Raw genomic sequence first — 22,209 nt, forward strand, 5'->3', positions numbered from 1 at the left:
CGTGGGACGGACTGGGCAAGATGGGCACTTGGGGAGCTCCTTCTGGATCAAACAAGCCTGAGCTGTTTGACACGGCATCCAGAGGACAATCTGCATCGAGTCCGCCCTGTCCCACACTTCGGAGAAGCCTGTACCTAGCCCACTGACACACAAAGCTACAGCGAGGACAGCGTAACCAGCATCGGTCACACCCACCTCGCATGGGCATCCCCAGCACGACCAGCTCACCCACCTGAGGTGCATCTGGAGACCAAAGGGGAAGAGGCAGGCGAAATACTTAAGCAAAAGACTTAAATAAAAGCAAAAGCTGGGGGGCAAGCAAGGTTTTGCTGGGTGAGCAATTCTAAACTTGGGGTTTCAGGCATTAGAAGGAAGAAAAAAGCAGTAGAGCAAGCAACACATAGTGACTCAGAAAGGGAATCACCTTATTCACTCCAAGAAAAGCTGTGATTGCTGGAAGTTTGAGAAAGCATGAAGATAGTGGATGTTCCTGAGGAAGGAAGGCGCTTCGTTACCTAGTTCACAACAGCACAAAAGACAGAAAATTGCAGTACAAGAAAGAGAAAGGCAGAAACCAAGGAAAACACAAATGCGCCTTGCAGTAAAAAAAATTAAAAAATAAAAAAATGCATTTCCACACAGAAAATTTAATCAAGACTGAGCAGAGGCAATGCGAAGTGTTATATAGAGAATTCGGGGTGAAACCTGGTCCCATTGAGGTCAAGGGCAAACACCCACTGACCTGGCCTCAGTCCATCCTCCCCTTCCAGATGGGAGCCTCAGCTGCCAAGCCGGGGGTTCAGGCGCCTACATACCATCCCTAACCTTGTTTTTCATTTCATGCTCCCCTTGGGAAACTGATGATTGGGGGTTATTTTTCCAATATTAAGGTCAGAGTTCTCAAAAAAGGTCTTGATTTGAAATCATCTACCTGGTCTCAGATGCCTTTGCAAATTAGGTGACTGACTTTGGTGTCTGACTGCCGACGCAGACATCCAGACCTCTTACTCAAAATGTACATTTAAATATGGCTCAGCCTGTATTTAGTTTGGTATGCACATACAAAGCGCCTTTTCTAGTTGACACTTACTTTGCTTTGCTAAATGATTTCACAAGAGCCTTTTTTTAATGCACATAAAGTGCTCTTGGAAGAAGGTATTGCACGGGGGAATGGATCTTCTGGCCAACAGCTGAAGGCAAGAATGGGTCATCTCTCAGGTGAGCTGAGCTGGAGCTCAGAAACCCCCACGGCACCATCCTCAAGCTGTCCTACGCCCACAGCTCAGAGTGGCTTGCTCCCAGCCTATTCAACAGGGGCATCAAGCTAGAAACTACGAAATCATATTTAACTGGAAGAAATTACGTGGAGCTTCAAAGAATTCAACTATACTTCTTTTACCATCTCTATTGTTTTCAACTTTAACGGTTTGGTGGGATTTTTTTGTCTTGCAGATACATGTTTTACTTCACTGATACTGGGGTCAAGCTTGTACGTCAAATGTTATGGGAGAGGAAAATTTCTACTACTTCATTGAAGATATATATTTTTTTTAAGTAAGACAATCACCAATTTTAAATAAGAACCAAAGACAACAAGTTTTCCCAGACAAGGGGAGGGCACTGAAACCTCGCAGGATAGAAGAGCTTCGAGGAGAGAAGCTCGTTTTGAACCTCAGCATTTGGGATGTCATCCCGTGGTTTGCTGGGACATGGCCGGACCGGCTGGGCATTGCCGGTACACGGTGCTGGCCCGGGGCACAGCTGGCAGGGCAGAAGCCACCTCTGTGTCGGCCAAACCCTGCAGCCGTGCTGCCGGGCAGAGCGATGGATAGCTCGGGCCACCTGCTGGGGAGCCACCCTGGCCAAAGGCGCGGCACCAGCACCTGCTGGGTGCTGGCAGTGCTGCCCCGTGTCCCTAGGGCTGTGCCTGACCGCTGCCTAAGGACACGTAAACCTGACGGCAAGAGGGCAGGGCTGGCTGGCAACACGAGGCAGGGCTCACCGACATCGCGGGGGCAGAGAGGGGCTGCGGGGGGCGGCACGGCTGGGGTGAGCAGGGGCTGCCCGGGGGGACAGTGCTGCGGGGATGCTGGGTGCCTCTGGGCGAGCAGAGAGCAAGGGGCAGGGGTCTCAGCACAGCGTGCGTCGTGACCTGGCAGTGCTGGCGTTCACCACTCGCAGGAGTGACAAAAACTTGTAGGAGACTGTTTGCACTTCTAAAACGAGCCCTCCTCCTCAGCCGTGGAGGAAAGCTGCTAAGGAACCCAACTGCTCTCCAGGAGAGCTGGACACCGAGGCAAACACCACAGCGTGAGACCCAGGTACTATGGGGGGGGTGGGAAAACGTGACAAGACCTGACCCTGTTGCCTGTGCACCTGAGGACATGCCTAAGGGGAACATCATGGGTGCGTTGTTTGATGTAAAAACATTTTTTCAGGACACAGTATGGTGGGTTTGACGATCAGTGCAGGTTGGAAAAGGGATAAGGTGCTTTTATAAGAGATGGCAGGTTTCCATCCACTGAAGGCAACTAAGGAAAGGCACGGGCTGAGTCTCTCCTGGCTACAGATCTAGGCGGTATTTTTAGAGGAGCTGCTTGGTATTTCTGGCATGTGAAAGAGCACGACAAGACTCTAGAAAGCCTTCCTTGGAGATGCAAGTGGTATATGGTACTCTTACATGTTCAGCTGGTGCTTAAGAATAAGAGAGGTCTTCCTAAAAATACCGTGCGATACATCATCTTGTTCCTTACCTGATGATTTTTCTCTTTTATATTTTTTAAAACTATCAGAAGAATTTCTGGGAAAAGGCTGATAAAGATCAGGAGAATTATTGCCAGCCACGTGGAAACTGAAGTCAGCATATGGGCAAATACAAAATACATTCTTTGCTGCTTCAAGAAAGGCCTGAAAAAGAAAGGATACAAAGAAATTCTTGTTAACGCAAATTTCGAGATGGTCAGAATCACAGGTAGATTCAGATCAAACTATTAGCAGTAACGCCTCCTTTTCAGAAGGAGATGGATACAGTCTGCACAGAAACACATCTATTCTTTCAACTGCCCATCCTTCTCCCAACGCATCTGTTGCCTCCAGCTGTGCTTGCTCTGGAGGACTGTACTTTCACTGTACACAATGTATTTTGCACCTTCAGCACCCCTTTCATTTCGGGTTGGGAAGGGGGGGTTTGAATTTTGCTGCTATGACTGAAAGATGAACTATTCACCTTATCAAAAATCAAATCATTTTATTTCAACGCTGGACTTTGCTCCAGCTTCCGATTTGCTTTTGATGGTGGAGATCTCGGTCCCAGCGGATTATTTGCCTCTTCCTCCCTCAATGATGGAGGGGAACAGACAGATGCAGCTGAAAAATGACTCATAAATAACTGATGACAAGGATCCCAAGGCAGTTGTTGCTTAGCATTAGCTCAAAAATATTGGGCAAGTTAAACACACCAGCAGAAAACTCACACATTTCAACACAGAGACCTGGCTAGATCACAGATCTAAATCTGCTGGTCGGGAACAATGAAGAGTTAAAGCCCACGACCACCAATTAAAATATTTAAATCAGGTCCGCATCTTTATTAGCAGGCTGCTGGGTCAAGGATCAAGCCAATACCCCTCGGCACTAGCCCATGGGAAAGCAAAGGTGCAAAATGGGAGATGCTGCCTGCCGTAAATGTCGACATGAATGTCTACTCCAGCATGGGAAAAACTAGTATTTGTGATGTACTATCACTTGCCTGCTCTTGCAAGACATCAAGCCTAAAATCCTGGTCATGTTCAAATCAATGAGAATTTCTTCTCCTCAGATCCAGGATTTCAGCAGCAGGATCTGCACTTTCTCCTGCTTATTTCTCCCTCTTAAGCTGCCCCAGAGTGCTGGTCCCCTTGCTCTGAACCTGCTTCATCTGTTCCTTCCTTCTGTATCACCGAGATTCTTTCCACCATCAATTTTTCCGTTCTTTCCCATCCACATGCACAAAGAGATCCTGAGATATTTGCCCCAGCAGCTCCCAGTGAATACGAGGGCCTCAGCACCAGAAACGACCCCACGGGCAGAAAAGCAAACCACCTCTTGCCAAAGCCGAGCACCTGGATGGCGACCAGGGCACGATCTGCTTTCAGGCTACGCCTTCGGCAGGCTGACAGACTTCCTCGAACACATCTCATCATGCAACAGCCCTCTTCCAGCACCAGCTTTTATGGGCATTGGATGGAAATACCATGCCTTCCCTCCCTGGCAGAGAAAGGAGCATGGCTGCACACACCCGTAAATCTTTGGGTAGCCCAAACAAGGGGATGCTGCGGCCACAACCCCAGCAAAGCCAGTGCTGGGCATTCCCCTAAGGAAGCACCATGGAAAGAAGAAAAAGACACTTACCAAATGACTCCTCCCCAAAAGAATGAGAAAAACACATAGAAGGCAAGGGAGCCCCAAATCACAAAGTGGTTCATCCACGTCCAGAATCGGGTATCTAATGCCAGCTGCGTGAACAAAAAAGAAATTATAAAAAAAATAAAGGCAGAACATACATTAGATGCAGGGTATATTTGATTGTATTTATACAAAATTTCAGACTGGTTTCACATTAAGGTTGAAGGTTCTCCAAACAGCTACCTCTCTGTGTATGTGTACCAGATTCAATAGCTACAGATTGACACAATATCAACAGGGAAACAGCAAGTTCCTAATTGTAACTGACACTTTTTAATAGATTGAATTTGATGCAACCTCTGATGCTACAGGAAGAAAATGTCTAAGGGTTACAGGGACTGTAATTGCCTCCTGCCACCACCTGCTGTCCCGAACCAAACACAAAAGGCCTTTTGTAAGGTCCTACACAAACCGTTTGTTCTAGAAAGCTCTGCGAAACAAAGCAGATGTGCTATTATTATTTGACAGATGTGCGTTTGGGGTCCCTCCAGTGCTTAACCATGCCTAAAACAAGGTGGACAAACCCAGGTTCTCCATTGCTCCTCTCCTCTTGCTGCAGCTGAATGCCAAGGAGTGAAAGTGTGGGGAAAAAACAACCATAACCAACTAGAGTTCTCAAAAGAGCGCAAAAAATAGGAATTTAACCAAACCATAAATACTTCTAGACCAGCACAGCCCAAGAATACAGACCACAGGCTACAAGAACGACAGTGGTCGACAAGCAAATTTTGCCTCTGTGGAAGAACAGAAGATTTAAGTGTGCTGGGAAACAGAGTCATAGAAACTTCATCTTCCAACACATTTACTGCATGATTTTACAGCACATATCGCAGTCATTTTCCAATGCATGTGTAAGTGACTGAAAAAAGGAAGGAAGATCCTAACCTTCAGAGTGACGGTGAACACCAGCACGGTGAAAACAATCGTCCCAAAGGTCCAATTCCCAAAAACCTGAAAAATAGGTTACATTGCCACAAGTGCCTCAGTCCATCTCCTTGGAGAGGCACAGAAACAACAATGAGGACAGGGGTGCAAGCAGGGCGCGGAAGGGAAGGACGGGATGGAGCGACTGCTACAGGGGATTGATGCTCAGAGAGGCGCCAGGCACCCCGCAAGACTCGCCTCCCGCTACACTACCCTGTGCCATGCAGTGCCACACAGACGGGTGACCCAGAGTTGGGACGGTGACAGGTACAACCTCCTACTAACAGCAATGTCGATCGAGGATACAAGTCATTGGACCACCTGTATTTCATGATTTCTTGGTAATTTACTCAGTTTCTGCTTTCTTGCAACACCTCTGCTCATCATCTTGTTTTAGTCCCATTTGCAGAATGCACCAATGGGTATTTTTCCATCGGGTTTGGTTTGCAGATACTAGTGACTATGCACAACAAAGAAAAGCAGATACTGTATATAAGTCCAAATGATGGCAATGAATGGGAGGGATGCTTACCAAAGGCTGTCAAGATCTGAATGCATACATTAAAACAGAAAGTGAAATGTAAAAGTTTTCAAAAAATGCAAAAAAATTAAAGTCAATAAGAGCGAAAAAGGAGTCAATCAAACACACATGGATATTATGAACAATTGCTGGTAGCAGTTCTTACAGGCATAAGTGTTTACAAAACAGGACATAACCACAGATCTTATTTTAGTGCCACATAGACTTGACCTCCGAAGGCATTTGCAGAATGTATCAGTGCTTCATGTTTTATTCAAATACATCCAGAATGGCTATAAATACAAAAAAGCACTGAATCTACAATACACGGGCTTGACTGCATCTATCTGGGGCCATAAATGTTGGCATTGATGCAACGTTTGCATACACATACATTAAGTTTCATCAGCTTTTTTCCAAGTGTTAGCCACTAAAAAAAGCTAAGGTATTTTCAAGGTTCACAAGTGATGGTGTAATGAAGTTTTCCACCAGCTGAGATCTGATAACACACTGCACACGCCCGTGCAGAAGGGGTACTGAGACAGCCCAGTCCACCACGCACTGCACTAATGCTTTGCTCTGTACTCAAGTTAACCAGCAAAATGAAAAAAGGAAAAGTAAAAAAAACGGGGAAAAAAATTAATCTTGCCCCCCCCGCCCCCTTTCTATGTAAGATCACCCGGAGTAGCACCCACACCTTGCCCACGTGGCGATGCAAGCACTTGTCCCAACACAAGGCACGAGAGAGCGGGCAGCAGGGGAAGATCAGCCTGCTCGTTCCGACAGCGGTGCGAACTTACGCCGGCCAAGAAAGAGCAGCAAAACCCCAGCACCAGCGTCCCCCCCTTGCAAAGGGAGGCAGAAATCACACCCTGGAGCAGGCACAGCACACAAGCAGCCCTGCATCTGTCTGTGCTAAGCAGCAGCATCTTATAAAGGTGGGCTATTTCAGTTGCTTGTAACCAGCCAAACGTGTGCTGAATTTCACGTGGCACACTGGAGGGAAGGATGGACACCGCTCCCACCCTGGGCCAATGCCTGAGACCATGCAGAGGAGTGGAAGAGCACTGTGCAAAGCTCATTGGGTTGTAATAAAGCTGTGTGTAAGACTAGTTATTTTACCTAGTGAGTATAACCAGCCCTGCCCTGTCTCCATGGCGATTTTGAAAAATGTTTTATTTCAAGCGTTTGCTGCAGAATCACACCATAAGCAAGGCTACACCATCGGACAAGACTTGAGACACATTGCACAGATTAAGCGTGCAGATATTTCCTGCAGGCATATAAAAGAGGCAATGCACAGAAGAAACACTCATTAATATTTTTTTTGGTGGTGTTACCTTTCCATTATCTTCCAACGATGAATTTTGAAAAAGAAAATAAACCCCGAAGAAAAACACAAGTCCTTCAAAGGCGCCCAGAAAGGTCCAGTACAGGAATGGCCTCCACTGCAGCATTGCATTATCTGAAACCTTCCTGCCAAGAGACAGAGTAACAAGAACATCACTGTCATGATTAGGACGTGCTACAAAGCCCCCTGCACCAGGTGATCAGTGGGCTCTGGAGCAAGCCCTCGCTGTAGGAGACAAGGAGGTGAAAGACCAATATCTGGCAGCGTACAGGACACACACAACATATGCCGTATGCAGCTGCCAGTCACGAGAAATTGTAAGAGGTTCAGCACATTCATGTCTTTTGTCCTTCTCCTCTAGGTAACTTGGATTAGAATCCAAGGCAGCCCAAGGCGAAGAGCTGTAACGCTGTCCTGAGCCTCTCCCGCAGCCCCTGCACCGCCCACGGTATCTGACATCGCCCGCTGAATTTTAAAAGTGGGGCAATGCTAAAGAGCTGTACCAGATGCAGCGAATCCATGGTGTGTTTCCCTCTTTTTGCTGAATGCACAAACTCTGTCTTTGAGAAAAGCTCTGCGAGTCCCATTCCTGGAAGCCGTGGGGGTTTTTGCACAGGCTGAAAATAACCTCCTGAATTGTATGGTGGGTGTTTTTAACATGGGGGTTGTAGCAGGAGGCTCTTGCCTGAATATAGGATGAGATCTGGCACGGAGGCAGCAGCAGCAAACTGATGCACTAAGGGCAGAGCTCTGCAGGGACCACACACAAAGCCTGGGGGGTGCAGGGCAGCCATCAGAGCAGGAGGGAGTTAAAGTTTCCTGCATCGTTAACTTTTCAGATTACTTTTTTTGAAATTTGAAACTCAAGGGGGGATAAAAGCATGTTTTTGGCAAAACAAAAAACACCCATTCTTTTCTCATTTTTCTTCCTAACTGCTAAAGCAATACATCCATTTTCAGCAAGATGCACCTTGCAAACCAGTGTGATGCTGTGCTCCTGTAAGGGCAGTTTCTAAAACAAAACCCTATTGAATCCTATGCACGATGATGCAGCAACGATGCTCTAACTGACCGCAATTTGGGTATGAGTAGGGAGCACAGAGAAACCAGACTGTAAGTGGGTTTTATAGCAAGGAGAGAAAACACAACCAATTTCCTCACCGCGAGCTCTGTTTTGCATTCATATTTATGTCCTGCAGCGCTCATCGTAAACAGGCTTTTTACAGCGCCTCAGACTAGAGATCTGCACTGCAGCAACTCAGCACTCCGTAAAGCAGAGGCACAGCAGTCACTCTGCACTCAGCAGCACATGCAGTCATGAATATTCAAGCTGAAGCTATCTGCCGGCACATTTAATCTGTTTTCCCTCAATGGACAGACCCCAGAGATCAGACAGCCCACCACGCACAATGCACAGGGGCCGGCTGTTATTGGTCTATGTTGCACAATATTACATTACCAATTTATTTAAAAATACACATGGCGGCACTTTGCCATACCAATGGAGGAGCACAGAGGTCTAATCAATCGTAGATCTGAGTGCTTGCTTCAGAAGCAACCAAGCCCCTTCCTAGCCTTGCAGCTCTTGCTGCACCTGCTGATTTTTCTATACCTAAAGCAACTTTCACATGGTATCTTTAGGCACCTGCTAATTCCCTTTGCTGTCCCTGCAAAGGCATCGCTCTTGGCTCGAGCACAGCTGTGCCACACACAGCTCCTCCACGGCTGAGGAGCATCACGTGGTGGTGACATGACTTGTATGGGGCACTGGCTAAAGCAGCCCCAACCTGGGCTCTCTCCGCAGGGGTGAACTCTGTGCTGAGCTTACGGCCAGGCAAGGGAATTAGCAACAGCGACACGTGAACAGGGGCTTCCCCCAAAAAGCATCTTCCTTGTCCTTGCTGAAGGGCTGCACCCAAGCGCATGTGTATGGACACGGGTGGGAGGAAGATGTGGAAACCGAGACTCTTCCCAGGAGGTTGCAGCCTCTCCACATTGCAACCAAGGAAGGAGAGAAAGCAACCAGAAAATCAGAGAGAGACAGTCTCCTCTTAAACTGTCCTTTCCCTGGGCAACACGGCGGAAAATTCCACGGAGTGCACGGATCAAACAGCAGAGTTCCCTGGTAACTGGCTCTGGCATGGGGATTTGGCCTGTGGAGGGGAAGCCTAGGGGAGGACATCCATCTAGACAAGGTAAGAAACTACCTGCCTGAGCTGGGCTTCAGAAACATTAATCTTTCTGAAAGTAAATGGATCTTTCTTCCTCCTGAAAGCTAGATCTCCCCTCCATCCATTACACCCTCTATCCTGTGCTTGGCTCATGCTGCCCGGCTCAGAGCTAACACGAATGAATGGTCTTGGCCACACCTGCAGCTTGATTTTTCCTACAGATGAAGAATTCCACCTACAGTTTATTTTTCTATAGTGACACAGCAGTGCAATTTGCTAGGCCAGATACCGTTAGGAATCATAAATACGTAGAAACAGGCAGTACATAGGACGTTGCTCAGCTCTAACACAGAAGCAGTGGGGACAGAAACAGCCTTTTCTGCAGTTCATGGCGACCCCACCACCCACAGGGGACAGGGACACCTGCCTACACTCCTGCACCAACCAAAAAAACCCGTGGTGAACCAAGTTGTGTGGAGGCTGACCCAGTCCAGTGCTACTTACATATACAGCTGAGGATCTGAGGTCAGTGTGTCGATGTTGATATGCTGCTCCAGGAGGCTGTAAGCCAGGATAGGTAGTGACGTGAAGCAGATGTTGTACATGGTAAGATAAGCAGCATCGTACAGTGGCTTTAAAAAAGGAAGAAAGAGTAAAGTGAGACAGAAATTCCACTTTAAAAGCCTCCCCACAAAGAAAGTAAAAGTTTCCAGCCCTTGCCTCCGTACATACCCTACAGACTCATCCCTTTGTCACAGCCACATAAGACAGTGTCATTTGACAGGGGTCACGCTCCATGTGATGCCGGGGAGGCCAAGGCACCTACAGGCTGCTTGGCCAGGACCCCACTCCCACCACTGGGAAGTTCTGTGACTCGGCTGGTCTCATCTCCAGCTCATTCTCCAGAAAAATGTGATTAAACAGCTCTTATCACAGCTTTTCTGTAGCTGCTTTTGTGCTGCTGCTGCTTCTATTAATACACTTGATGTCTCCTGTGACTCTTCAAAGACTACACTGTTTAGAGGAACTATAGCTTCTTCTTTTTAGAAAAGAAAAAAAAGCACCAGTGGTTCTGCCAAGACGAGGGAGAATTATCTCCTATCCTTTACTCCCCTCACCGTTATTTTTGAGCCCAAATAGACACAAAAGTCCCTAAGCTGACACAAAAGCCAAAGCTCTGGTCTCCAAGCACGTGAACCCACTCACCACATGGATCTGTCCCTCTGATGCTTGCCCGGACTAAGCAAGGCTCTGAAGACACTCATCGCGTGTCTTTTTTTAAAGGCTGCATAAAAGAATGAAATGTTCATTCTTTTGAGAGACACCTTTAATGCAGGGAAATGCAGCAGAGGAGGAAAGATCAGGAAGTCCTTGAAAAATTTTTCTCTTAAGGCAGGCAGAAGTAGCAAAATCTGGTCAGACAAACCAGATAACCCCCCCTCATTACTTCAGGAACATGTCCGTCTGTTTATGGGTGGTGGATACGAAAGGAATGAAAGCAGATTTCTTGCTTTCCAGTTACAGGTCTCAGAAATATGCTCCAGATATGGTGCTGATCAATGAGATCGGCTCCTACCATCCTCTAAAGCAAGCTGGGGAAGAGGCAGGAAGGCAAAAGCCAAGTTTCTGCTAGGAAGCCTCATTGTGCCACTTGCTTTTTATCTTGGCTTTACAGGCACGTTACTGGAAGTTACCTGCTGTGAGAATCCACAGAAGAACTGGTATAAAAACTGCGGTAAAATGAAGCAAAGGTTCTAGGGAAACAAAACACAAACTGTTAGCAGGGAAGCGCTTGACGACTTGGTCTAAAGCCAAATAACTTTTCCTGTTATCAGTCGTTGGTGTCTGACATTACAGCATCAGACAAGTTAGGGTAGGCGTTTTCTATCCAACACAAAACTAATACAGTGTGTAGTTGGTATCTGCGGAAGGCACTGGAAGAAGTCATGTTCACATTCCCCTGTAAGCGCTGTTTTCAAGTGACAGGCACAGGGCAGACACAGCCTGTTGTAGGGAAGGAAAACAGAGCTACAGAATAGCCTATACGTTTTTCCCTGGTTTTTTTCTATTGTCAAACAAATCCGTGGTATAAACAAAGAAATAAGCTGCACACGCATCCTTACCTTATAGAAGAAATACTGTACAAGGTGTGCTATTCTCACGTAATACAAATGCCCGTGTGCTAGTAGCAATTTTCTTAAATGTTTAAACTTTGGTACAGCATAGTCACTGTTTCTGGAAGCCTGCCGTCCTTCTTTGCCTTTTATACCTGGAGACAGAAGCGTGGCGAGGGGTTAATCCCTATGGGACTGGAATCTAGACTGATGCTACCCACTAGGCTTGTTCACATCCCTCAGCATCCCAAGGCACGACAAAAGGACATATTTCCTTCTCAAGTGCCCCAGGAGAGCAAAACATTAACGTGCTGCAAGACTCGGTGTGGTTTTGGCTCCACACCACTCGGACCTGCCTCTGGAGTTTTTAAGCTATATTTAGGTTGCTGTCTGAGTTCCTGTGTAAGAGTGTGGTGAGAAGTATCTAAGCAAACCTGATAAGCGATAAGGAACTGGCTTCCCCACGAGCTTGCCCGCACCTCACGCAGCCCTGTTATTTCACTGCAGACGCTCAGCCCCCCCAAGACATCCCCGCAGGGCTGAGCTCCAGAAAGACAGTTTTGTTCCCTCAAAATTTTGTTTCCTCAAAAGCCACAGCCAAACGAGCTGCACCACAACCCCGTGCGTTAGAGGGCACTGCGGCATCTCCAACAGCCCCAGATAAAGAGGCTGCCCTTTCTCTTCCATTGACCCTTCTTTAGCTGCATTGCAAAAATCTCCAGTAATTCTCAGATGTCTGACACCAATCTGCAGAAAGCAGGATAGTTTCCAGCCTGATGTCAGTCACACAGGACTGACACGACATAACTGAGCATCAGCCCCTGGGAAACATGCGCAGGTCGCCAGTGTTGAGTTACTAGCAGCTGTAGCCCAGTCAGCCCTAAATAAATTCTGATCCTTTCATTGCGCTGCCTTTGCAACAACTGCTGGTAATCACCCATCAATTTGCTACTTTTGCCTTTTTTTTTTTTTCTGACCAGTGAGTAAACTTTACCACTTTGAATTCGGCCACAGAGTTCTGGAACACAATCTGCAGTTTATCACCGGTAAAGAGAGCGGTACTATCAAAGGTGGGCAGGACATGATGATCCCAAGCGTTTACCTGGAGTCAAACCCTGGCTCCATAGGAAGCAACAGCAGGCTTCCTGCATTTTTCAGCAGGATCAGTTCATCCATGTACAATCAGAAATACTGACTGCACCTTGACAGTGAAACCCAGCAACAGCAGACAGGTCTTAGGTGTCAGACGGATGTTATCAGGGTTCTCACCTATTCCAACATGTGCTTCCAAAATCATACTGACATCATTTGCACCGTCCCCTATGGAAAGGGTTATTGGGCTCCCTTTTGTGTTCTTCACCATTCGCACAATCTAAAAGATTTAAAAAAAGGAGAGCAACAGAAACCACAAATTCAGTTAAAAAGCCTCCAGAGACCTCCCACTGCCCCACTTGCAAGAGACCCCCCAGGACAAGCAACCAGGCTTCTACGGCAGCAAAACCACCCCCGGAGAGTTCAGATTAATAAAACTGCTCCTTCCTTCGCACTCACCGAGCAGAAGCCAAGATCCAGCTGCACAGGGCTGAAGAACAATATTTAAAAACAAATCCCAGGCAGCAAGCATCCCACCCTTCCCTTCTGCCAGACCCTGCTCTCCCAGAGGTGGGACGTCCCATGTGTTTCAGGGGGAAACCCTCCCGTGGAAGAGGGGCAGAAACACGCCGCTTATCAGGCTCGGATACCACCAGCAGGCGTGAGGAAGTCACAGACTCCACTTGACAAATTTGGAAAGGGAAAAAAGAACAAGCAGGGAGTTTTGTTTATTTCTAATTGGCTTGGGTTTGTGGCTTCCTGCAAGCATATTAAACAAAGGTTTTACATTCAGATTTCAAAGACTGGTGTGTTTCATGTGTTTCCACCACACTGTGAAGCTCAGACGAGACTTACACACAGCCTGGAGTAGTCCTAGCTGATTAAGAAGATCAGGTCAAGTCCCAGCCAAAGGATTAAAAAGAATCACATCACCTAATGACATACTTCAGTCAGTTAAAAGTAGAGTAAATACCTGTGCTTTCTGCAAAGGAGCCATCCGGCAGCAGAGGACTGCAGTACACTTCAAGCAGATTTGTAGAAATATGTTTTTGTAATTGCTAGAACTGGAGTCCTGAGAAGGGTTGAGTATCAGCGACAGCGTCGAGCCATCTATAATCAGGCCATATTCTTGAGTCAACGTCCAGCTTCTGGGACACAAAGAACACGTTTGAAATAAAATCAGATTTTAAGTCAACGTAGCTGCTGGTATCATCTTAGGGAAAAAGAAATTACTTTTGTATTAATCTTCTTCCCATCCCTTTTGGGGGGTATAGCAACCTTGGATTTAATCTGCACCCTTTGCTAAGGGAACTGTGTAATTAACTTCAAAACCCACAAATACCAGGGATGATGAGCAAAGCAAAGGTGCCAGCCACGGTGTCTGCCAGTAGCCGGCCCCCCAGGGCCACCACGTGGTCCCGTTTTCTCTACAGACTTCGCATCTGAATCCAGAACGTGCACAGGCTGTGCCCTCTCTCTCACTTACCTCTTCAGGCCTCCCCGGTTCTTGGGAATCTCCTGAATCAGCTTTTTATGGTACTCCATCAGCAGCTCATGGAGCCGATCCTCCTTTCTTTCACTCTCACCCACCGTTTTCGCCGTCAGCTCCAGCAGCTCGGTGCTGGTCTGGAAGAGCCTGCAGGCATAGCAGGTGGATTTGGCAGTTTCCATCTTGTCTCCCGTCAGCACCCAAACCTTCATGCCAGCTGCGTGCAGAGCTTCAATCGTCTCTGCCGACTGCTCCTGCAGCCTGCAAGCAGAAGCAAAACATCACTGCTCAGGTTGGCCCATGCTTAACCCATATAACCCTTATTTTGCAGGTAGGAAACACCAGCTTAGTAGAAGTTAATTGATTTGCCCCGTGCTGGAGAGACCACTGCCACAGGAATAAGGATTAGAAGTCAATCAATCCCAAATTTTTATTTGCAGCTAAAAAAACCAAACAAACAAATCACCGCTTTACACTGTGAGACCTAAAAGTCAAGAGTTTAATTTACAGGTGCAGTTACTGTAACTGAATTTGTTTTGATGTACAAATTAACACTGCGTGCCTAATTCGCTCTCTAGAAGCACAAGTAATTCTGTAGTTTCATTAATATATCCTAATTCCTGCTACATCAGCCAATTTTAGCAACTAGGGTACTGCCACAGAGTAATTAATTACTCTGGACACTTGCAGCACCTGCTTGGCTGCTCAGTTCCACCACAGCAAGTCAGGGCCACGATGCAACGTCAGAGAGAAACCGTAGGTACCACAGCATCAGTGGTGGTGGTGGTCACCCCTTTACCTGTCTTCTACAGCAGTAGCCCCTATCAAGTGCATGTCTGCTTCTGTGTCTTCAAAAACTTTTGCCATCTTTTCCTCCCTGTCCTGCAGAGCCATCTTTGCTTCATTAAGTTGCCTGTCAATTTTGTCATACTCCTTCTGAGTTAGTTCTTTGAATGCCACGCAGAGTGTTCGGTAGCCATCCTGGTAGGGAGAGGGAGAGAAAATAAAGTGGACAAGCGCCCTAAAACCAGATTTTCTACAGCTCCTCACTTTAGGGCTAGTGCTTTTCTCCACCATCAGTGCTTTCTGTCGGTACTGACCCTGATGGCAATGACAATTTGTTGGCTCGAGTCAAAAGACTGATTTCTCTGTGTTTACACAGTAACTTCTTCCCATCAGAGCAACCGTGGTTACGCCTATTACGTGCACGTAATATGGCGGAGAGATACTAAGGGAAGGACCGGAGCCAAGAGCATGCATCCAACAGGGAGAGCAGGGGCTGGGTGTCCTCATGACCGGGACCAGGCACTACTCCCACCACAGTAAACTGCCTGCTATTATTATTTCTATTTTTAACTTGCTTAGGAGATGCTTGGACACAACTGTGATGGAGACCATATAAGTATATCAAAAGTCAAATAAAGGTGGAAGCCAAAGAAACAGAAAAGGAAAGAAGCCTGGCTTCAAAACAATGTCAAGTGACAGATTTTCAGTACTTCCCTCCAAAGCAAGGTCACATTCCTATTTTTGGAATAAGGCTTTCCTGACCCCAGGAGCCAGCCAAATTCCATCTACAGGCTCACCATAGCATTGCGCTCCACATGGACTTTTGTTTGTTGGATTTCTTCTTGCTGCACCCTTGGAAAAATAGAGGAGTCTGCTCCTTTACAGAAGAGAAGCAACTTTCCTAAAAGCAAATTACAGTTTATAGCATTCACAAATTGTAGAAAGACTGACCAGCTTCAACAGCAAGCAAATGATGCAGAGGAAGGGACTACTAGAAGCCCAGCTGCGTACCAAAAGTGGTCTTACACTAGCCTGCACAAAGCCTTGTTTGACCTCAAGACGGGACGTTGGGCATCCCCACCAGCCCCTGAGCGAGCTTGCTGCAACAGGCTGGACAGAGCCTGTTTAGAAGCCTCGGCAACCTTTTCAGGGTGGGTAAAATCAGCAACCCATACCTTACAGGACTGACATTTGAGAAGGATGGTGACCTCTGAATTTTTGACTGCTACTCCCATGAAAACCCATCCTACTCAGGGGAAAGTCTCACAACTCCCCTCTCCCTGTACCTGTACCTCCAGGCTGGAACAAGGCAAGCAGGGAACTCTCCACAGGTCACTGTCCCCATCCCTGTCCCCTACTCTTATCTGGTGCTGTTCCCTGACAAATGCTATGGAGAAAATTAACTCTATCCCAACCAGACCCAGTACAGAATTTAATCAGACCAGCTCAGAAGAGCTAACAGCTTTGCCCCTCTGGGTTACAGGAATAAAGAGGATGTGTTTCGTACTTGTGCGCACGTGCACACATGTATGGGAACCCAGAAATGCATTTTAACTATACCTGTGGTGGTTCTCACAATGACGCTCATACGGCGACGGACAGGATCAAAGTTCAACACGTGAAGAAGCTGGTACCTTATGGGAAAAAAACCAAAGGAGCTTAGACTCAGTAAAAGACAAATACTGAAGACTGAAAATCACTAACAACGACCTGCAGAAATCAGTACACCCTACAAGTGGCAGCACCCACTGGGCAATGTACTTTCTACAGTTACTGCACAAGAAGAGAGAGTAAAAACACCCACTGCAGTGCTGCTTTGAGCATGGGGCTGGGGGTGTGGGTGCCCACCAGTGCACTGAGCCCCCAGGCTGGGCAGCAGCTCAGCAGGCAGCGGGGACCGTGTGCCGCAGGCAGTGACATCGTCTCTGGCATTTAAATGAAGTTTCACCATAAGGGGAGTAAGAAGTGAAACTTGCTTGTGGAGGCAAGTTCTCGGGGAGCGCTGGGATTAGGTCAGTGATTCTCAGATGTCAGAGCTGTGAGCGCAGGGTGAGACCTAATTATTTTCAGCTCAGGAGGGGGAAAAAAAGTTACAGGGAAGGGAGCCATATCATGCGGTTTAGGCTTGCAGCATCCTGCTGCGAGGCCCAGCCACCGTCTGCAAGGTCAGCAATAGCCCCATGAATCCCGGGAGCCATCTGCACAGCCAGGCACAGATGAAGGATCCATACAAGGGACTGCGGGCACTTAAAGGGAGCTGAATTTAGATGTCACTGAAATTGCCAGCAGATCTTTGCAAGCCAGCCTTTCAGCCTGCACCTTGCTGACAGCCCTCTGCAGAACAGCCTTGACCTTGCCAGGTGGGCCACGTTGACCAGACCCAACTAAGCCGGGTGGGAGCCAGCACAGCACTAGCAGCCCCGCTCCTCAGCGGCCCCGGAGGCACTTACATTTCAGTTTCATTCTTTTGGTTTCGTATTTTCATGAAATTGTTTTCAAGTCCTAGAAAAGTGAAACCATACCTGTCAATAAACAAAAGGACAGAACAACATTGAAAACACCCATGGGCACGCATTATACACTAACAATGTTCTCTTTTCACCTCCTGTACTGCAGAGAAGAGCAAAGAAGTTAGCAAGCCTGAGCTAAAAAAGCTGGGCTGAACGTTTGCTTGCTCCACGCAGAGCCTGCTGTGGTGTCCTGGCACTGCTCCCATGACCTGGAGGTCTGGGCACTGCAGCGCACAAACACCAAGAGCCTCTGGATGTGGTCCCCTGGGTCTCCTGCAGATTTACATTGCCATGAGCAAGTATATACAGCTGCAACAGCCGCTGCCTAAAACCTAGGGGCTGGCAATAGCATAGAATGGTTGGAGTTGGACAAGATCTTAAAGATCATCTAGTCCCAAACCCTCTATTGTGGGCAGGGACACCTTCCACTAGCCCAGGTTGCTCAAAGCCCCGTCCAACCTGGCCTTGAGCATCTTTGCCAGGGTTCGAACGTGCATTTGATAAAAGTAACCCATCCCATTATTTTACTGCTACATGCCAAGGAAGCAACTGGGCTGCAATATGCACGTGGTAACTGGCCTCCATTTCTCGGTGATAAAAGCACGTGGCCATGGGGGCTCCAGCAAAGGAGCCTCGGCCCAGCCAGGCACTGCAGCAGCTCGGGGCTGCTCTCAGCGGTGAAGGCAAACCACAACCTCCAAAGAAGTTGCGCAGGGAAGACCCTTTGCAGAGCATCCCTTTTACAGAGAGCTCATTTAAACCCACAGACACACATGGCATCACAGGGCTACAGGTCAGGCCCAGGGTTAGTGTCACAACGAGACACTGCAGAGGGAGATGCAGTCTTGACCGGGGAAAAGGGGTCTATCGCCTTCAGATAACCCTCACCTCCTTCCCACCAGAGAGAGGGAATTAAAAAACCCAACGATCTTTTAGTCTTACTTTTCTGCGCCTTTCACCAAAGCAATTTCATCTGGGGAAGAGGAGATATAGGAGTATTTGCGTTCTGGATGTCCTATCAGCCCGTCCATCTGGTCTGCTTCCTTGATCTGAACAGTGTGGCACAGGCAGAGGGCTCGCAGGAACAGCTCCTCACGGCTCTGGGCAGGAGGGAGGGAGGGCTCATTGCCAGCTCAATGCCATGCACCGAGCCCACCTCGCAGCGCTTGGTTGTGATTTTTGTGGATGCATCTTAAAACAAAAAAATGAACACCCCCTCCCCGCCTTCTGCTGTACGTACCCAGCCAGGAGCTGACCACAAAACCCTAAGTCATCAACATGCAGATTTCTCACCTTTTCTGCTTTGCCATAGTATTTTAGGGGTCCATCAGTCTGAGAGAAGCCATCCATCTCCGAAATGCAGTCTTTGTAGTTATGCCCATCTATGCAGCACTCTATGAACTCCATGCTGTTTTCTGTCAGGGTCCCAGTTTTGTCTGTGAAGACGTACTCCACCTAGAAGCAAACAGGCAGGCTGCCTCGCTGCACCCCAGCCCCATGTGCCTGGGAAGGAGCCCCCCAGAAACAACGAGGCTGGGGTGGTTTAGTGCATCTGTGCCAATGCTGAAGAGTACGTTGCTGCTATCCTAAACTGGCGCCCCAAAGATGCGAATGCCCCACAGGAGTTACACCACTATGTAGTTCTACTACTTTGCTCCTCAGAGTAGCTCCTTTGTTTTCAGCCCATTGCACAGGTGGCAGGAGGCAGCTCCTGAAGACTTAAAAATCTGTTTCCAGGCTCTGTGTGTTCCCCTCACCCTCTTTATTGGGTCCTTTGCTATAGCTCCTAGCACTCATATAGCTGCTGCTGCAGGTTTGCTGCCTCCTTTGGGGGATTTCCATCTTGATGCTGTATTTGAATTAGGTAATTGCTACTCTAAGTATTTATATATTTATGTTAAAGCAAAATAAAAAGCAGGAGGCACTACACCTCTCTCCCGGTGCAGATAAGAAAGGGAAGCCTGAGCTGTCTAATTGCCCCAGCAAAGCCAGCAGCAGCATGGCTGCACGTGCATTGCGTGCCCAGAGAGATGGCTGGGCAGACATTTTCATTAATCCTCGAAAAGACAGGATTTTTAATTTTCAATTGAAGCAGCGAAAGTAAACCACCCTGACATGCAGAGAGCTGTGCCTGATATTCCCCAATATGGAAACAATTGGCGTGACCCAATTCCTGCTCTTTCATGCACTATTTATAACCTTATCCGTTTCGCAGAGCGAGTAGAATCACATTAAATGGAAAGTGCCACCAAACCGGCTGAAGCTCTGCCCTGAGGGGACCGCAAGGGACTGCCACAACAAGGGTTCCTATCAGAGAGGATGTTTTTGTTCACAGTTTCATCCAAGCAGATTCAAACAGAGCGTGTTCTGACCTGCCCAAGCTCTTCGTTCAGGTCTGAGGTGTTCACCAATGCTCCCTCCTTTATTTCTTCGTCATACATCTCCTTGTCCCAAGAGATGAAGAAGGAGCCCAAGAACTTCTGCATCTCTACTGTAACATACATGGAGACTGGGATGATGAAATTGAAGAGGACCATGAACGACAAGAAGTCTGTGAACATCCGCAAGACCTGCCATAGAAAGAGGAGAAGACGATGCAGTCTGTGCCTATCAGGTGTAACTCAGGAGCAGTTTACAGCAACACCTCTGGGGTTTTAGGCAGCTTTTCTTCCAAGGTTAAATAGAAAAAAAAAAACCAACGAAATCCGAAAACGAATACAGCTAAGATACAGGGCCAAATTCCACCTTCCTTTCATGCAGATAAATCTCACTGTCTTCTGCAGATCGACAAGGGTATAATACAAGGGTACATCTCACCGCTTCACAGTGACCAAAATTATGTTTTATTCAAGTATATTCCTCTTAAGCATATACTACTACATTCTGCTCATTCTGATCTCGGGTAACTAGAAACAAGGAGCAAGTGGCTTGAGACCTGTCAAGCTATGGTGAGGGTACAACTCATGCAGCGACACTCCCGTAAGTCCTACTCAATGATCCATCAAATAACTGATTTCTACACACTCACATTCACTCTTTCAGGCTTGACTGCCCATGTCTTGACAAGTTTAAGAAGCTGGTTGACATGGCCTCAGTTTGAGTTTACCTACTCAAAGCTGAAAGATAGCTCGAGTTCAGATAAGGATCCACATCAAATCAGCTGCTGCATTTCTAAAAAATATAGTATTTATTTATGCTTCGTCCCGCTCCACGCAAGCATCGCCTTGCACAAGCACGAGAGGCAGGAAAGAAAGGCAAACAGCACTCGAGACAAAGGAAACGACAGCACTTCCAGTGAGCAAACAGGGCTCTCAGGGCTAGCAGCAGACACTGTAGATTAAATAAAACCCTCAGAATAACAAGCCGGAGGAGGCACTGAAATACAAATCCACTCACCTTGAATGTGTCTCTCTCTTTTTTAGTCTTTTCATTGTACCAAGGCTCATCATTAAATGGATTACTCTGCCAGACGTATTTCAGAGTTGTGCACACAGTAGCCTTGCTCAATAGGATGCACAAATACACTATCAGGAAAGCATTGATAGATCTGAAAGACAGGTTTCTCTTTAAAATTCTTGCAGCTATTATTATATAGAAAATGACACAAATAAGCAGGAACAAGACTTCCTTACTTTAAGAAGGGAATGTTTTTCTGTTAATACAGAACAAGTGCTTTTGACACTGTAGATATTCAGGGTCAGTTCATATATTTTAACAATTCTTAACTTTGTTTTTAAATAAAAAAAAGCTACTAAATGATACAGCTTCTTGAAAGATATGCTTAATCAAATACACAGATTTTCTATGCAATCAGAGAGCATCTGAAACAAAAGGCAGCAGATTAGGGGATTATTTCTGTACATGTCATCCATAAAAAAAAACAAAAAAACAACAGCTTTTACCATTTTTTTGCTGACTATAAATACTCACTTTTCTACAGCAGACCGTTTCTGAGATTTCCCTTGGTAGTTCAAAGCCATTTTCGTTTCCATTCCAGTATAGACTGCAACTCCTACAGGGTATTAAAGCAGGGCTCATAAGGGACTCGCAGCCCCGGAGGGACCCAGCTCGCACTTAGCCATGAGGGGCATTGGTGGTTACATGAAACTCGAATCCCAGCTGAAGAAAAAGGCATTACCCAAGGACTGTTCAACTACAGAAACCTCCGAGGCTGCTAAGTAATGTAATTGCACATATCCCAGAGCACTGAGCAGGAGCCTACGGATCACATACAGTCAGAAAAAACATCAGTCTTCTGTAACAGCCGTCACCCTCGATCACTAGTGTCTGGGACAGTGATCCTAGCGCATGTTTTCAGCAAAGGATTTGGGAACAGCTGCCTGCTCTTTGTATCTCAGGTAAAAGGAAAAGCTTGCTCAGGTGTATTAACACGCCCTGCACTCGGCCACACCGCAGGTATCACCAGTATCTCCTAATGTCACCCGGTCAACTTTGCAATCAGCTTGCATACCAAATCTAACTGTGGAGCCCAGGCAGGCAAGCTGTAAGGAAGTATTTTCCCTCGACAGGTTGAGTGATGAACATCTACATTTGTCATTATTTATCAGAACTATTTAAATAAATAAAATAACAATAATAACTGTTCACCATAAATCTTCTTGGTATTTTTGAGAGTAGCACCTTTCAGCAACAGGTTTTCAGGACCCAAAGACCTAAACATAAAAGAAATTATTGTATCACTTAAAGAAAATTCAATCTGCCTTATAATTTAGACCCAGAGATAGATTATAAAGCTAAACAGATGGTTTTTAGATCTGATTACTTGTTTTGTATGTTAAATTGGGCATT

The 22,209-nt window shown here is 46.9% G+C and overlaps 1 protein-coding gene across 12 annotated transcripts in view; it reads right to left on the bottom strand.

The window, feature by feature from the left end:
• The window catches only part of ATP11C (ATPase phospholipid transporting 11C), a 60,126-nt gene that overhangs the window by 6,285 nt on the left and 31,632 nt on the right, over positions 1-22,209 (bottom strand). For 6 of the 12 annotated variants that reach the window (XM_037407675.1, XM_037407677.1, XM_037407678.1 and 3 more), the window contains exons 9-28: positions 22,009-22,073; positions 21,331-21,412; positions 20,797-20,947; positions 19,773-19,970; positions 18,694-18,855; positions 18,343-18,500; positions 17,341-17,412; positions 16,451-16,524; positions 15,688-15,791; positions 14,904-15,085; positions 14,102-14,365; positions 13,589-13,763; positions 12,793-12,895; positions 11,533-11,678; positions 11,104-11,163; positions 9,914-10,041; positions 7,228-7,363; positions 5,329-5,394; positions 4,390-4,493; positions 2,754-2,907 (exon numbers count right to left, since the gene is read on the bottom strand). In XM_037407675.1, coding sequence (XP_037263572.1) covers positions 2,754-2,907; positions 4,390-4,493; positions 5,329-5,394; positions 7,228-7,363; positions 9,914-10,041; positions 11,104-11,163; positions 11,533-11,678; positions 12,793-12,895; positions 13,589-13,763; positions 14,102-14,365; positions 14,904-15,085; positions 15,688-15,791; positions 16,451-16,524; positions 17,341-17,412; positions 18,343-18,500; positions 18,694-18,855; positions 19,773-19,970; positions 20,797-20,947; positions 21,331-21,412; positions 22,009-22,073 — 2,584 coding nt within the window. Of the gene's footprint in view, positions 1-424; positions 516-2,753; positions 2,908-4,389; positions 4,494-5,328; positions 5,395-5,899; positions 5,916-7,227; positions 7,364-9,913; positions 10,042-11,103; positions 11,164-11,532; positions 11,679-12,792; positions 12,896-13,588; positions 13,764-14,101; positions 14,366-14,903; positions 15,086-15,687; positions 15,792-16,450; positions 16,525-17,340; positions 17,413-18,342; positions 18,501-18,693; positions 18,856-19,772; positions 19,971-20,796; positions 20,948-21,330; positions 21,413-22,008; positions 22,074-22,209 lie in introns of all 12 variants that reach the window. The other 6 variants (XM_037407670.1, XM_037407671.1, XR_005107402.1 and 3 more) reach the window with 3 other exon arrangements.

Source organism: Falco rusticolus, chromosome 14, assembly GCF_015220075.1.
Source record: "Falco rusticolus isolate bFalRus1 chromosome 14, bFalRus1.pri, whole genome shotgun sequence".
Lineage (NCBI taxonomy): Eukaryota > Metazoa > Chordata > Aves > Falconiformes > Falconidae > Falco > Falco rusticolus.